Raw genomic sequence first — 18,179 nt, forward strand, 5'->3', positions numbered from 1 at the left:
CGAAAAACAAGGACATACATTTCATTCTGCCTTGTCCTATCTCTTTCCTTTGTACTCCATTCTTCTTCTTCTATCTTCAACTTCTCCCCACCAACACCATCACCCCTTCTATCCCACTTTTATCTCTCTCTCTCTCTCTCTCTCTCTCTGTTTCATTCTTTCTGAGTAGGAAGATCGATGTGAAGTCTAAGCGAACCAATTAGAACGAAGGAGTCTCAAGGAACGATGCTAAATTCATTTCTTTTCTTTTCTTTCCCCTTTTAACATTCTTCTCCTTCGGAAAAAGCTTGCTAAACCCCCCCCTCCGCCCCCGCTCCTTTCTTTCTTTCTTTCTTTCTTTCTTCCTCTTCTTTTACCTTTCTTAATTAAATTAAATCTTTACGCGCGGCGCACGCGCGTAAGCAAAACAAACGCGAATTTTTCTCGAAGTTTTTATTATTATTATTATTATCTTTCGTTTGTGGGTTAATTTTTATTTGTATTACTTACTTTTACTTTTGCCCGTGTTTTTCTTTCCTCGCGGGACTCTCGGCATGAAACGTGGAAAAAACACGGTTCTTTCGGTTTCTTATAATTCATGCTAAGAGATCGGGTTGTGAACAACGAGTTTATAATTAAAATAGAATGTGTCGATATGGTACGAGGAATGTTAGTGACTTATGAAATAGTGTGTGTGTAAAGGGTTAAAGTATTTTCTAAATTTAATGGTTTTTTTCATTTTAATATATTTATTATTATGAAATGTGGATATTGTTTATATATGTATTATAGTTATCCAGGTTTTTTGAACGTGGAACAGTGTATTTAAAAATTCAAGATCCGTGTATTATTATTTATACGCGTATACTTGTATTTAAAAGTATACGTATGGGGTGGTCAATGTGTGGTTGTGTAATAAAATAAACAAAAATTTACTGGAGGGATATATGGAAAGATATGAAAGTGTGTTTTTGTTTTCTGACAGCTGTTGGAACCGAAATACGAAATTTCAGGTTTGACTGTTCCAATGGCATATTACACGTAGATTTTGAATATACGCAAACACGTTTAATATAAATCTAGGTGAACACGTGTAATTGAATTATTTACACGGATATTCATGAAAACAAAAATTGTATTCGGATTTTTTGAGCATACGTGTATTCACATAAACGTGATATGCATACATTCTATCATACATTAATATTTCAATACACGTGCAATCGTGAAACAAAAATATTATACGTTTAGCATACAATGATTCTATTTAAAAACAAAAAAAACTACTGATTTATTATTTAATAACATTTTGTCGTGCATTGCACATTTGATTGATTTCTATTGAATCAAAATGAAATATTCTCTTTTTAGGAGACACGTTATATTTTATTTTATTAGTATACCAAAAAAAGAGATTGGAATAATAAATAAAAAAAAGTATATATTTGAAACAATAAAATCAAGTAGTATTGGATACTTTAAAAAATTAATTATACGTCGTTTAAAATATTCCAGTATAATAAACTTGGGAATTGATGAATCTTGCCGAGATAATGAAAGAGTAATAAAGACGTAGGGATAGTAAAAGCATCGTTAAAGTTTATTCGGCAATAAAAATGTCGATACATCGAGCGAGTACTTTTCTTAAAAGGAGATTCCGGGCCGTACGACGACGAACGGAAGAAAACGAAAGTGATCTCGCTTGGTTCTTAATTAATTTAACAAGTAGACACCTATATTGACACCGAAGGTATCATAAAGATTAGTATTTATATCGTTTTATTTTTTATTTTTTTTTAAAGAAAACCTAATCATCTAAATATCGCTGCTTGAACAATAAAACAATGGAAGACATGACGTATGTTTTTATTCTCTCTCTCTCTCTCTTTCTTTTTCTTCTATATATTTTCCTATATTTTCTTTTACGATCGATATTTATGAATTTTTGTTGTTTTGTCTTGTTTCTAACCCACATTTACACCCGCGATAGCACCTGTTTCAACGTCATTAATTTTCGGCAAGAGAGCAGCTTCCTTCATTCCGCCATTTTGTTTTTTTTTTCATATTCTAACCTCAAAAAATCGAATATCGAAAAAACAAAGTATCATTTAATTTAGATTTTCATCGATAATATCTAATCGACGATTACGTCGTATCTCTTCGTATGTTACTACACACACACACACACACACACACACACACTCTCTTTCTCTCTTTAAAGAAGATTTGTTTAGTTTGTTTTTTAAGAAATTATCAAGTATATTATCTGTTGTGAAAAATGGTGGTCAATGTGTTATCGATAATTTATTAATCTCCATTAAAGAGAGGTATTTTATCTTTTATGTGAGTCGAAATAATACAATTTAATAATACGTAAAAACTAAAGATACACATATAGAACACGTATTAACGGGAAATACTTTGAAATTGTCAATGCAGTTTATCTATGCGCAAATATATCGTTGCAATGACAACGATACACCGAATGAGTGGATTAATTTATAGAAAAAGGAAAGGGGTGAACAGGGTAGGACAGGGAAAAAGGGATTTGTTGGAAATTAGAAAAAAAGAAAATAAAAGAAAAGGGAAAAATCTAGCTATCGGTTACGAAGCGTATGACCCAGCACCGTAAGTTTCATTACCTACTTAAGTAGATTATTATCGCAGCCATATCGTCGGTGTCTGACCAATGTGCGTTTACGAATTTACCTACTTTCATTAAATCCTACTTTCTCTTTTTATCTTTCTCTCTATCTCTCTCTATCTCTCTCTCTTTCTCTTTTTATTTTCAAGATTATTCTTACGTCATTGAAATAATCAATCATAGACAATTTTCTATCACGTATTTACAGTTTCCAATAAAGAAACATTAGCTTAATAATTGTTTCTTTTTTGTTTTAATCGCTTTTTTTTTCTTTTTACAACCAAAAGAAAGTCTTCGTCGCAAAGGAACAAAAAAAAATAATAAGAAGAAGAAGATGTTTCGCATTATCCCACCCTTATGCTTCTGACGCATCTCTCGAAAATTTCTCGTGCTTGGTAGAACGCTTAAAAGAATTTTGTGGTAAAAGAAGGAGGAGGAAGAGGTGAAAGAGAAGGAGGGAAGTTTGACAAGCAACGGGATAGTGCAGCCGTGTGTTCCGAAATGTCTGCAAAACTGTCCTGAAGGATTCTATGCCGCGAGGACACACTTATACCAAAATATATATATATAAGTATATAGAGGAAGAGAGTATTTCGATAAGATCCATACGAAACACGTAACGCGATTTACGATTTGAAAAATCATTCCCCGTGTTTCCACAAAGGATGTGTCTATTGTTTTGTGTTAAAAATGAAATAAAGAAAAAAAGAAAATAAGTAATTATAGATTTCCGTAGGATATGACGAAAGTAGAATTTTATATAGTATCGTATATAACACGCACACGCACATATATCTCGCGTGTTCCTATTGATTATTATAATCAAATAATTCAAAGAAGACAAATTGCAATTCTATCGATTAATCGATAAATTAATTTCTTCTCTTACGCGTTAATATTGTTTGTTTCATTAATTTGTCAATGTTTTCAATTTCTATCTCTCTCTCTCTCTAATTCTTCTTTATTTATTATCGTTAAAAATGATTGAACAATCGTAGCTTTGATTTTTCGTTCGTTCGTTCGTTCGTAGAGGAAAATTCAAACGAAACTTTGCCGAATTCTCCAATCCCACTCGTTTGATTACGGTCAACGTGATATACAGTAATAGTTGTTAAAGAGTTGAAACCCTAAACTACCCTATCTTACTTATACACGTAGAGTATTATAACAGACCCTTAGAAGTTTCGAGTGGGGCCAGTGAAGAGAATGGCAATTGTCTTTTGTAACATCGTTTCACGACAGATTTTCACGGTTTCAATCGACGAGAAATGAGATTCTATATCCCGATACAAAGTTTATCTCGCGGTGAATTAGAAATTTCTTAATTGGGATGAGAGATTCCTTCCTTTGGAAGTTAAACGCGAGAAGGCAAAAGGGTTAGATCCTCGAGTGCGAGGCAATGAACGTGAAGGGCAGTGTCAGAGAGAATTCTCGAGTGTCACACCCCTATTTTCTCGCAACACTTGACTAATTCTATCCCCCCTTTCTCTCTCACTCTCTCTTAAACGTTAAATTCATTTCAATTAGTTACGCGTATAATTAATACTTTAGAAAATTATTCCGCGATAAGAGATAAATGAATGAAAGTAAATGAAGTATTTGAAAAGAGAGAAAGAGAACTTGTTATAAAGGAACGGTCAAAGAAAGGACGTGAGTATAGAAAAAGATAAAATGCAAAAAAAGGGTTTATATACTAAATGCAAGGACGGCACAATTGAAAAAACACGGCTGATATCATTCGCGTTGATCGTTGGTCTTCGTAGTCTCGTTTTTAAAGTATCGTTTTCATGTCGAATCGTGAGAGATCAATTAGTCAAAAGAGTTTAGTTTTATATATAATAATAATAATGATAATAGTAATAACGAGACCGACCTAACGAATTATTTCGGTATTTCGATTCTCGAGAAGCACAATTTCCAGCCACCAATTACTAATCCATCAAATTTATATCTGCATCTCGGGTTCCGAATCGTCGTGGAACCAATTAGAAGCTCTCTGACTCTCGGTCATGCGAACGCTGTTGATTTCCCTTTCGACGAATCTACTCGAAGATGTTCTGGCGACAGTGTTAGTACCGTGTTGTATTCCATTACGTCTACGTTCATCGAAAGATGCCAAAACTTCGATTCGGTCGCCTCTTCTAACAACTCTCGGTGTTGTTTCGACCGAACTGGCACCTTCGTCGCCTTCTGTAGCCCAATGTGGAAGATCCAAGATGGCCGAGGGCATGCCCCAATGTTCGGTGAATTCCGAACCGGATCTTGCCAAACTTGGTTGACTCAGAGATCTAACTAAAGAATCAGCGCCCCCTTCGAAGGAGCTCAAACTTGTCAAATCGTCTCTGTCCACTCTAGCGAAATCCCTGACCGTCATTTCGGACATCGACCTCAAATCGGCTTCGCTACCAGCACCCCCCACTCCTCTGTGACTGGTACTACCCAATCGGCGAAGACGTCCTACGTTAGAACCGGCGGCCATTGTTGTAGCCGATTGAGACGTTTGTAAACGATGACTCTGATTGGTCAAACTACGATGGGAACTACCACCGTCGCTCTCGTATTCGTATAAAGTTGGTAAAGATGATCTGCGTGATCTGTTGTCCCATTCGGACGATTTGGACCTTTTGTATCTCTGGCCATGATTTTTGCCGTGCAAACTCGACGACGAGGTAGAACCGGCGTGGGCCAATGGTGGTCCAAGAATACGAATGATCACGTCCCATTTAGCAGGGGGGAATAGATTCGTGTACCTAGCATCCTTTCGTATCAATTCGTAATCTTCTCTAACTACTGCTTCTGTTAAAAGTGTTCTAAGTGTACTCTCGGTCGTGATGATCTCGCGCCATTTAGCTCGTTCATCTTCAGTTAATTCAGACGCGTATCGTGGCTCTAATACTTTAGAAAGTCTTGCGAACCAATCGGTCGGTCCGTCCGGTTCGTTATCGAGCGTACGACGATGAGTCGAATGAGCCGGGGGTCTACATGGTATTTCTGCTCGTGCCGTGTAAGTTGGTTCTATTGTTACATCCGGTTCATCGTCGTTTACTATATCGTTAGGATGTATCGTAGGTTCGTTCGTGATCGTTAAATTCGACGTTGAACTAACGTCGGAGAAGCTTTCCCATTCCGGTGGAGGCGGTGGTAGATCCTCGGTCGGATAATTCCTGATTGTAACATCCCATTTGGGATCAACTTGTTGTTGGGGTCTGGCACGGTACTCGGTTACTTGTCTGCGATGACGTTCCACGTCCTCGATCGTTTTCTTCTCGGTAACGGTACGCAAGTATACATCGTCAACCTCGTGAGTCGTTATTTCTGGACGTCTAGGTGTTACAACTTGAGCTTCGACGAGTGGCTCGGTCATTTCCTCACGAAGAATACGTTGTTGTTCGCGATGTTGAATCGCTGTATGAGTAGTCGTTGTAATTGGCACGATCGGTGGCGGGGGTGGTGGTGTTGGTGCAAGAATACTGGCAACTCTATACTTTGCGTGAGACTGATCCATTACTTCCGTCAGAGAACGTGTCTCGGTTAACTCTGTATTCAGTGAAGTCAAAGATCGCGGACGACGAATTTCGTGATGTAGAATAGGTAACTGTTCGGCAGGTGGTGGAGATGGAATTCTTTCTTGAATCATCGTTGTACTTGAAGTAGTCTCTCTTTCCGCTTGTTTTCTTAGGATTCTCGAGTATACCGGAGGTGTTTGTTGACGGGACACGGTAGACGTTGACGAGGTACCACCAGGTGGAACATGCAATTCCGGTACGTATGAGAAAGTAGTCATTCTTGGTGGTGGACTTTCCAAAGTTCGACTCATAATGGATTCTTCCCTTTCCAAAATAGTCGTAAGATTTCTTTCTAGTGCAATACTGGCCACGTCGGATTCAGATGGCAAGGGACTAGATGGCGGTGGTGGTGCTCTCTTAACTCGCATTTGAACGTCGAATTTCGGCTCGATCGGGACTGCCATTGGGTGACGAGGAACGGCAATTCGCGATGCGTTGGCAGCCATCATCGAGGAAGTTCCTACTTCGGCAGCTACCGTCTCGGAATACAACGAACTTGTCGTACGTACTTCAACTTGACGTTGAGTTTCGTGATGATGTACGAATGCTTTGTTGTCGTAAGAACCAGCCGAGGATACTGGAAGCGAACGTTCCTCGTCCACCTGGTGAGCATAATAAATCTACGTTAAAAATGTCGAACCATCCTGTTCTATTATTTGATGAATTTTGTTAACGATTAATAACATTTATTAATTATTTACCTCGGAATGACTTTCGCTTGGATAATCGCTTGGCAACGTGTCGGAATGGTCGATGACCAAATTTGCTTCGCTGCCAGATGTGGAGGCTGCTGTCGTATGAAGGAGTGCGTGAGCGCGTGGGATTTTAAGGCCTTCGAACATGGTTATGTTGCTTAAAGAGGAACCGGATAATTTGGTTATCTCCGAACCGGTACCACTACCAAACGGATGACGATGAACTACTCGTACGTTTCTACGTTTTAAACACATGTACGAGCACCCAAGGCCGAGGAGCAACAAAGATAGGAACAAAATAGCACAGATGATCAAAAGAATTTGGAATCCTTTCAATGGGGGTTCTTCCACGGCTGCTGGGGCTATTGTACCCATTCTGTTAAGTAATCGTTAGGATTTAATAGATAAACAATGATACGAAATGAAGATTATATAATTGATTGGGTAAATGAAAATCTACTAACATGCTGGCAGGTGGGGCAGGTGTTGACGGTGCGATTGGTGGAGGATATCTACAAATTATCGTAATAACTTCATCCCCATCCATTTCTAATCCAGGATGAAAACGTACGACTATATTGTTGGTGAATACTCGTTGGGGATCCTGTCTGGTACCACATCCTACGAGATAAATATAAAACAAACATATCTTTGATACTTAGAAATAATCTAATACAATCCTAAATCAAATTACCTTTCAATGGTAATTCCAATTTAGCGTTCGCCAAACCACGACCTTTAACCATGCACGCACTGTTCCGATCGAAATCCGCATACGCTACACCGTAAAAAGGTTCATCGAACTTCAACTCGACATCCATGCTACCCTGGGCACAATTCAAATATGCCTTAGTACGATTGAGAAATATTATGGAAGATATGTCGTCAAGTTTGGTAACTTTGCCATTGAGAACAGTGCTCGGTGGTAATCCAGGTTGATATTCGATGCTGTTACCCTGCGATGCATAATTACTCTGTGCTAGGACAATCGATGGCACTGTCAGCCAGAGTAACAGGGTTCTATACCTCGACAGCATCTGCACGAATAATAATAATAATAATAATAATAATAATAATAATTGGGTTACTTTTTCTTTTATCGATCATCATTCCTACTTTTCAATAATGAACGAACGAACAAACGAACTATTCGAAAGCGAAAACGATTAGATCATTCAAGCAACCGCAGAATTATTGCGTTCGTTAGAAATTGTTGGAATGTTTAAGGTAGGATAGTAGAAGTGCAACGCGTAACAACAGCTTCCTGTCTCCCACCACTTATTTCTTCTTCTTCTTTTTTTTTCTTTTTTTTTTATATAATACAGCCACGCGATCCTCGATGGAATAACAGAGTCTCTATCTCTATCTCTCTCTCTCGGTTTCATGCACGGTTCCATGAGCTCGGCAAGTGTGCACCGTTAGATGCCGGTTAATATACTCTTTGTGCAGATTCGAGGAAAACAAAATAATGAAAGAATTCTAAACAGACTTTGTGAAATGGTGATACCAAATTTGACTCGATCAATTTCATTTGATAGTTGAATTGAAACACGGTAATATTATTCTTATTTGATTCGTATGGGGTCCCCATTCTATACCAATAAACTTAATCGTATTATTATTACTTTTGTATGTTTTTGGTGTTTTTCGCAATAAACAAGGGGGTTTAAATGATAAATTATTTACGCGAATTTACATTCATGTTAATATGTAAGAATATTTTTAATCGGATTAATAATAAATTAACGAATAAATATACGTAATGTGATTCTCGATGTCCAATCACAATATAAACAGGATTAGCAATACTTACTTTGACTTTTCGAGCTGTTCTTCCCCCAAGGCAACTAACTCCTACGCCTTTTTCCTCGTCTCACCTCTCGGTATCCTCAGACTGCTATGGCAATCGCATGGCGCACTGACCTGAACAAAAAAGGCAAGAGAAACTGATGGTTAAGAATAGAATGTGTTATTTTATTTTAATAATTATTTTTGTTTAATCGTCGAAAATTATCACGAATAATAAATCGTCATAATAAGAAATATTTTTGTATTTTATATCATTTATTATGAATTATTATCCTTTATCACACGTTATAATATTATAATATCTAGATTAATAATTATTTTAAAGCATCGAATGAAAAAATAAAAGGATTTCTAATAAAGCAAATTTGAAACTAATTAATTAACGTATACGAAGAAAAATTTGTGATAGAAATTATATTAATATTATTGATAGATTGACGTTAACTATGAATTATTATTTTTTACCTTGTTATAATTATAATATCTAGATCAATAATTGTTTTAAAACATCGAATGTAAGAAGACAAGGACATTTTATGAAACAAATTTGAAACAAATTTACTTGACATACGAAGAAAAATCTATTATTCAGAAAAATAATTCAAGAAATTATCGAATAAAAATTTCTATCGAAATAATATTGATATTATTAATCGATCGAGAGTATGTGACATCGACCTTCCTCATTTCCTGCCCCCCTCCCACCTCTTGCAAACGTATACACGCGTGCATACGTAGGTGTGTCAGACATTTACACAAGTAAGAAGAATCTTTTCAAGAAGAGAGACCTCGACCAACTCTACTCAAACACTCGTATATGGTCTCTGAGTCATCTTTTCTTTCTTTCCATCTATTTATCTATCCATCTATCTATCTATTTATCTTTTCTATCTCTTTTCCTCTATTGTACGAGTGTATACCTAAGCGCATCACGATCCCCTATTGCATTCCATAGCTTCTGCATGAAGCATGAATCGTGATTGTCCTACAGATCACGCCTACACGAATATATTGTCAGATATTGTCGCCATTCGAACACGTGTATACTCATCGTAAGTGTCCTATACGTGAGAATACTTCTAGATTTAATGATTTAACTGGCCTTTAAGAATTCTTCTCTCTCTCTTTCTCTTTCTTTTTTTATTTCTTTCTTTCTTCGTATGAGAAAACAGTGTACAATTAGATTCTATCGAGTATATGTAAAGAAACATTATGAACTTTGCAAGCAAAGTTATGTACACGATGCACCCAACAAAATGGTTCCTATTCTTAGAATATTTTTGTTCTCTCTCTTCTTCGTTCGTTACTTTCTTTCTTTCTTTTTTTCTTTCTTTTGAAATAACAACGGCAACGATATGGATGACGAACCACCGTGTCAGGAAACGCCGAGAAATCTTTCCTATGTTTGAGAAAGGAAACAAATACTATACTATACTAGGCGAACGTTTAAATTACGGGAACAAACCTGGAAGACATTTTTTTTCTTATTTTTTTTTCTTATTCGTTAAAGAAAAAAAAATCATCGAACCTATATATATATATATATATATTCTTACCTACGAGGAATTTTAAAGATGAAGAAGAAGAAGGAAATGTAAATGAAAGGTGTCTAAAAGAAAAAATAAAAAAGAAATAAAAAAAAAATGAAGGAACAGAAGGGCGAGTGTCTCTTCTTTCGAATTTCGAGAATTGAAATCGTGTGTTCTAAGCACGACTTCACTTTGCTTCGTACGATGGAATTTCATAGTCTCTCTTCTCTCTCTCTTTCTTTTTCACTCATCGAGCAACGAGAAGAACGTCGTATTTTTCAAACTATTCCCGGATACGACACGTGACGAGGAATGACTTATCGGTTTCTTCTAAACTATTATAAAACATTTTTCTGTCCTTTTCTTTTATATATTTCTTTTATGTTTTTTCTTTTTTTTTAATCTGAAAATTCAGTATCTATGTCTCATCATGAACGCATTTCTATCACGATTGTCAACCAACGACAGATTTATTCATTTTAAAAACAAATTTATTGTATTCCAAATTTATATATATTATCTTATTCAATATATTTTTCATCATTACGACGATACGCGAGAGAATGATTTATTTTATTTCACTGATATATTATTTATTTTATTAGGATTAATGTTAAACAAGTTTAAAAACAAAAAAATAAGAATAATAATATAAATAGAATTGTAAACGTTCAATAATGTATTAGGCAAAATTGCATAAATGTGTTGTGTTTTTGTTATTTTTTTTTTGGTTTATTATTCGATAATAATTAAACTATTACACGTAATTACGAGTTAATTATGGTCTGCATATTCGCGACGTTTAATTATATCCTTTTTAGCATGTTCATAGTACGTGCAACTACCGATCAGTATTTGAACGTACAAGGAACAGCAATCGTGACCTCCTTATGGTCTTTACGCAATATCTACATGTATACACCTATAGATAAGTGACGTATACACACATATATATCTATATATCGATCGAATATAGAAATGACTGGCCGGTTCTTAGTAAAAAAAAAAGAAAAAAAAAAACTACATCGATACATTCATAGATATTTTTATAATCATAAAAATCCATAATGATGCTACCACGATGATCTTATGCTTATATTTATGATACACGTTCATACTTATTTTATTTATTTATTTCTTTCAAAAAAAAAGAAACCAAAATTATATTAAAGTAAATTAATAACTGAATATAAAAATAATCATCGTTTATACGTGGATTTGTGCACACACATACGATACACATTTAAAAAATATATATAATTATATTAGATTATTATTTATATTAGTGTAACACATATATAGTTATGTAAAAATTTGGTAGAAAATAATCATCGTTTATACGTGGATTTGTGCACATACATACGATACACATTTAAAAAATATATATAATTATATTAGATTATTATTTATATTAGTGTAACATATATATAGTTATGTAAAAATTTGGTAGAAAATAATTTACAATAATTATGTAAAGAGAATAATTATTAATAATAAATTAATTAAGGGTGTGTTATATATTTACGATATTTACGTGAACAAAAAGTAACGAAGAGATAAAAGAATGAGAAAGAAAAAATGAATTAAACAATAGAGACAAACAAATAAAATATTAAATAAAAATTAAAGAATATAAGTGATACGAAAACAAAAATATTTTTAATTAATCGATTGACGTTTGTGAACTAAACCAAACGACGAATGGTAGAATGTTAGTCGAGTTTAACCATAGTTCGCGCCTTTAAAGTCGAACCAGTCAGTTATTCGAAGGAGACAACGTTGATCTTATTGCGCAAAACCCCCCTCCTCCTCCTCCTTCACCACCTCCTCCTCTTCTCTCAGCGACTTTCACTGCCCGCATGCACACGCATATACGATGGAATAAAATAAAAAAAAGAAAAAAAAAAAAAAAAAGAAAAGGAAAAATAAAAAGAACGTGCGCAAGTGAGAAGATCGGAATAAATGAGGTGAGTGAGTGAACGAGAGAAAGAAACATAAAATACATTTACAATCAAACATCGGATCTGCTTTTCCAATCCGACATGCGCAAATACACACACACGCATACATACATAAGTATTGCTGCAAATGCGTGTGTTTTGTGCCCTTGCGAATATACTTATACTCTAGGTGTGTCCTACGTAAAAATTTATCTCTGTATCTGTTTTATACATATATATGTGTGTGTGTGTGTGTTGAAAAACGTGGGTGACTATCGACTTTGTCACGACGTCTCGTCTCGCACCACTAAACCGCACGAAAATCAAAAGAGATAAAGAAAGAATGAGATAGACAGAGAAATATATTGAAAGAGAGAGAGAGAGAGAGAGAGAGGGAGTGAAAGATATTGAAATTGTTGATGGGAAAAACGAAAATGTCAGGGTTACGTCGATATTCAAAAATGAAATCATTGAAACTACTTTTACGTTATTTAAAATTATTATGAAAAATGCGTACCGAGTATTTACTTACATTTAAAATACAAAATATATATAATAATGTGTGTTGATTATAAGTTATGAAAGGTGGGGAAGAATGGGTGGAGTAAATGAGAAAGTTTTTCGAAAGGTTTCGAATAATGATGTCTTTCACTTTTCTATATTTGATTTCATTTAAATAAATATNTTTAATTTTCGTCCATTTTTATATTTTTTACACGAAAAAAGAAAGAAAGTATTTTGAGAATATCAGCATTGAATAGAAAGAAAGATAATTTTTTGGGGATTTGAAAACGTAAAGTTTCTCGTTAGTTAATTCATTTCAATCCATATTATACGAACGCGTAATATTATTATATATTAATCATCGTTTGAATATGTAATAGTTTAAAAAAAATAAGAGCAACGAATAGTCAAACTTTCCCTCATTCGTTAAGTTACGATACGAGACTTACATAAAATAATGAAATATCGACTAGAAACGCGTAATTATATTTGTATAATGTTTAAATACGTGTTTTATGTGCATGTATATGTGTACATATATGTATATATATGTATAAATAAGTGTCCTATGCAAATATATCGAGTAACAAGCAAGCAAGAGGATAATAATGAATTACGTAACCGTAGAAATGAGGGCGCTGGGTCGGATTTCGATGGAAAGAAAGAAAAAAAAACAAAAAGGGGAAAAATAATAAAAAAAAAAAGAAAGAATATAAGAAAAATATATTATAACGTCGATAAAAAATATAATCGGTAAACTTTAACGAATGATTTTGTTTGAATGAAATCGAATCGAGATAGTTTCTGCTTTTTTTTGTTTTTTCAACCAAAAATTATTATTATCATTATTGTTATTATTTAAATGACGATTCGAAAGTAAGCCACCAAGTTCGTCGTGTGTTGACTTTCACGAGAAATGGGGGAAAAAAAAAAAAAGAAAAAAAGAATGAGAACAATGTAAAAAGAAGGAAATAAAGATAGAAATATTTGGAATTATTAAAATTTCGAATGATCATTCGGTAAAGGAGTATCTTCGATCGGAAACATAAATGGTAAAAAGAGAAAGATATTTTTTCCCCCCTTCAAATTCTTTATTCTTTTTCTTTTCATGATTGGTTTTGCCATATTTGTCGTTAGTATACCGAAGAACGGTTTTTTATTACTACGAAAATTCTTATAGAATAAACGTAATAATGTTATGAATATAATTTCTTGTTAGAATATATGAATTTGTGAAATCACAGAAGTATTCGTAATTTTATTGTGCGTCAATTTAATATATATTTAATTAATATTATTTAATATATTCGTATATATTGAAAATATTCTATTGCGAGATATAAAAATACATTAAAAAAATTATTTAAATATAATTATAAATTCTTTATTATTTTTCACACTAATTGAATTTCATAATCTGAAGGATTGAATAATTTTCAAATAAATGTCTTCTGACAATTAATATAAAATAAAATGAAATAATTTTACTCATTATACGAGAAAATATATAAATTATTATGAAATTGACACAAGGTGTGTGTGTGTGTGTGTGTGTGTGTGTATGGGAAAAGGTACGAATACTTTTGTGATTTACTGTAAGACGTTTTATTAACGCACTGCTAGATGATAACGTCTTATTAAATATATTTCTTGATTGTACAAGTAGAATTTTACTTCGCAACAACGTCCTCACCGTTTAATGACTGTCTTAGAGCGATAAAAGAAGAAGAAAAAAAAAAGGGAAAGGAAAGAGACACACACATTTATGAGAACAGATCTTTTTTACACACTCGTAAGTTTTCAACTTACTCGAAAAAGGTAGAAAATTTTCTTGTGTATCGTTGAGAAAATTTTTCTTTTTTTTTCTTTCTTTTATCACACACGTCACGAAAGAAAATAGTACGGAGAAAGAAAAAAACAAATTTGTATATATTTGCACATGCATGTATGGAAATGTGTGGGACATATATAAGTGGTAGAGTAGTATATGCAAATATTCACTATGATAATAGTAACGTCGTTACGTTTGTTGATCGTTGCTAGGATAAAAGGTTTGATCAACGTTCGATAGTTTTTTTCTCGATGAAAAGGAGGAACGGTATAGATAAAAAGAAAAAAGAAAAATAGTAGAACAATTTTATGGTAACCGTTTGGGCTAATAGAGAAACAAACGAGATAGGAATAAAACGAACAAAATAAAGTAAAATAAATAAATGAAAGATAGAAGTGAAGAAGAAAAAAAAAAAAGGKGGAAAGGGGGAAAAAATTCTTAAGTAAAACATTGTGTTCGGTGAAACGAAAGAATTACGTTCTCGTTATTTTTCAAGTGAGATCTTTTACGAGACGTCAGCAATGGAAGATTGTCGTGTAACTATAGTAATCGTTGGAAAGAGAAAGAAAGAAAGAGAGAGAGAGAATATATACGAACGAAATAAATAAAGAAAAAGGTCATTTCTATGGACAATTTTTATTTCCAAGATACTTTCTAACGAATAACAATAATAATTATTATTATATATTTTGCAAAGCTTTTGCGTTTCACCTAACCGTAACAAAAAAATCGTTGTATTTCGTTTATCAAAAAATGTACTCACGTTATCCACACTCTTGAAGGTTTTCATTGTTACAAAAAAAACGAAACAAAAATAACAAGAAAAATCCAATAATTAAAGAAAGAAAAATCTCTACAAAAAAAACCTTGACGAACAAAGACAAAAGATATATAATAAATAAATAAAACAAACAAATTACTTTAGAAATAATCGAAAAATTCTTTCCTCGGCTATGAACAAAAATTCTGTACCCTTTTATTTTGAACATATAAGAACAGAAAAAAAATAATATGATCTTTTATTCGCGTTCGCAAAGCATAGAGTCTCACGAGACTTCTTGCGAAGCTGGTTGACCGTGCCCCGTACCAATGACGTCATTCCCGTCGTATCCAAGATGGCGAGCCACGTTCGCCAAGCAAAATCTACGAGCTGGCGGCGGGCGTGAGCTCATGTCGGACCGGTTTTTCGTTTGGTATCGCGAGTAGAGAAAGAGAATGAGATAGAGAATGAGAGAGAATGAACAGAAACAAGAAAAGAAAATGTTGTACTGGTTTACGTTAGCAAACAATTTCGTCGTTCCGAAAAACCACCGCCTCTCCTCTTTCTCCTTCTTCTTCCCCCTCCATCCCCACCACTTCTCTTTTTTTCCCCCTTTTTTTTTTTGGATCCTTCCTCAGCGTGCTCACTTGCCGTAACACGATGTTTCGGCTTCATTCGCGAACTGAACAAAATAATAGGGAAGAGTAAAGAAGATAGAATATCGAAAGGATACCGGAAAACATTGGCGTAGATTAATTTGACTTTTTTTTTTTCGTTTTCTACGATATCTACTTTTTTTTTTCGGGATACTTTTTCCGATTACTTTTATTAGAAGTATACAAATAGATAAGTGTATATTGATTTCAAAAGTTATGTTCAATGGTTTGTTATGTTAATCTGAATTGTTTTGTATCTCGTCGTTAGAAATTCGTTTCCTGAGAAAAAATGATAATCAAAATTTGCCCAACGAGCAATAAATTTCAATGAGTTATTTTTATATTCTCTCATAAAACAACAACAAAAAATAAAAAAAGAAAAGATAAAAGTGTAGTCGAATGATTCTTTTTGTCGACCGAGAACACGGATGATGTAATATATGTTGAAATTATATTTTGAATTTTTTGTTTCTTTTTTAAATACGAAAGGAACAACGATAATAATAATAATAATAATATATCTTTTAGAGATTAATGTAAGAAAATGAGAAACTAGATAAAAGTCGTGTAATAAATCACTCTTGTTCTAGGATAGATCACTTTCCTTCGCGTGACACGAGTTTATATACACCGAGAAGACTTTCTTTCTTTCTTTCTATATTCTACTTCTCGTGAGAAACAAAGTGATCATACAACGAAATAAGATGATTTCGAGTATGGTAAGTTATTACTCGTCAACTTTGTTTCACTTATTAAATATTCCTACTCATATATTTTTCTTTTATTTTAACGATTGATGATGTAAAAACAAATATTACACATAAACGTTTCACATTAATAAAAAAAAAGAAATATATGTTATAATAAAATAAATGAGAAAAATTTTGTTAGGAAGTTACGATAACCAGTAAAATTTGAAAGAGAAATACAGAATATACAGCCCTGACCATGCTCAAGTTTCCTCTTACCAAAGATACTCCGAAACGATAAAACTTCCAAGTTCCAGAGATACCTCGATGAACACAGAGAGAGAAAAATAAAAATAAAAAGGAAGAATGAGAGAGAGAGAGAGAAAGAGAGGGAGAGCAAAGAAGCTTTCGCAAGGCACTCTCGAACGGTACGCGGACACTCTAAGAGAATCTGCGAACGCGAAGGTCAACGAGTTCTCTCTCTCTCTCTCTTTCTCTCTCTTTGCAGCTAGGAAAACGCAGACAGATACGCGTTAAAGCGAGCAAACGAGTACGCACGCGATGATCCTTGTCTCACACACAGAAATATCTATATGTATATATATAAAAATTTACATAGATACATTATACATTCTATAAGGATAACCTTTTGAAATGATTAAATAAATTAATTGGATAAATTCTCTTTAATTGCACGAATGAAATCCTTTCTATTCGAGTTAGTTCAATCAACTATCAATAAACATTTATCTTTCATTTCCCTTTTCCAACCTACGTGAAAAGAAATAGAAAATTAAATTAAAATTTATTGTTTAACGTACCTCTTTTCCATGAATATCTCCTATGCGTGTTCTTCGATTAAAATCAAAATTTCGATAGAAAATAATGTTGAACACAAAATCACATAGGATATATATATATATATATATGTATATGTGTGTATGACGATTGATGCACAATTGTTGAAAGAGATCGGTATAAACGAAAACGTGGTAATATCCTTTTATCGGTGTATGCTATTTTCCTATTGTTATATATTTTTTTTTCTTTTTTTCTTTCTTTTGGATTATTGTTGTGTTGTCGTTTTTTCGATATAGTGGGCGCGCACGCGCGCAGATTAAATTATCGTCGTACGCGATCGCGCGAGCGCGACTGAACGACCGATTCTATTCGAGAGAAGGTTTCACCTGCGGAGTTGCAGGAGCTCCCCCTTCCATTTCGAGTTACCTGCGAGTGGCTGGCGAACCTAGTAGAGAGAGAGAAAGAAAGAGAGAGAGAGAGAGAGTACCTTTACTCTACCTCCCCCCCACCCTTTCTTCTTTTTGTCCCACCTTTCCTTATCCTCTCCCACTTCTCTAACCACGCATCATCTTCTTTTACCTCATCGTACTCTTCATCTTTTCATCTTCAAACTTCATCTTTCATCTTTATTCTTCAACTTTCAACTAACAACTACAATTATATTCTCGTAATTTGTATCTTTTAATCTTCTCATCCATTTAGGATGTAACTTTTATCGATGTACGTTTAACCAAGCACACGAATACGAACGATCTTCAATTGGTATATTTTTCGTT

General features: G+C 33.9%; 1 protein-coding gene across 3 annotated transcripts; it reads right to left on the reverse strand.

Annotated features, from left to right (window-relative positions):
* Window positions 1-1,558: 1,558 nt before the first annotated feature.
* On the reverse strand, window positions 1,559-17,832 carry LOC106785517. Of its 3 annotated transcripts, none has more exons than XM_014746072.1 (6): window positions 17,424-17,832; window positions 8,698-8,807; window positions 7,579-7,921; window positions 7,349-7,505; window positions 6,891-7,260; window positions 1,559-6,791 (listed from the first exon to the last, which is right to left on the reverse strand). In XM_014746072.1, exons 3-6 carry the CDS (start codon window positions 7,919-7,921, stop codon window positions 4,569-4,571), a joined length of 3,093 nt encoding a protein of 1,030 aa, XP_014601558.1. In that variant the 5' UTR covers window positions 8,698-8,807; window positions 17,424-17,832; the 3' UTR covers window positions 1,559-4,568. The 3 variants fall into 3 exon arrangements, with proteins under 3 accessions (XP_014601558.1, XP_014601556.1, XP_014601557.1); XM_014746070.1 differs by having other exon boundaries at window positions 1,559-6,809; window positions 17,424-17,830; XM_014746071.1 differs by lacking the exon at window positions 17,424-17,832 and adding an exon at window positions 16,882-17,042 and having other exon boundaries at window positions 1,559-6,809.
* Window positions 17,833-18,179: the final 347 nt, after the last annotated feature.

This window comes from Polistes canadensis, unplaced genomic scaffold, assembly GCF_001313835.1.
Source record: "Polistes canadensis isolate GaletaPanama2010 unplaced genomic scaffold, ASM131383v1 scaffold_52, whole genome shotgun sequence".
NCBI classification, from domain to species: domain Eukaryota; kingdom Metazoa; phylum Arthropoda; class Insecta; order Hymenoptera; family Vespidae; genus Polistes; species Polistes canadensis.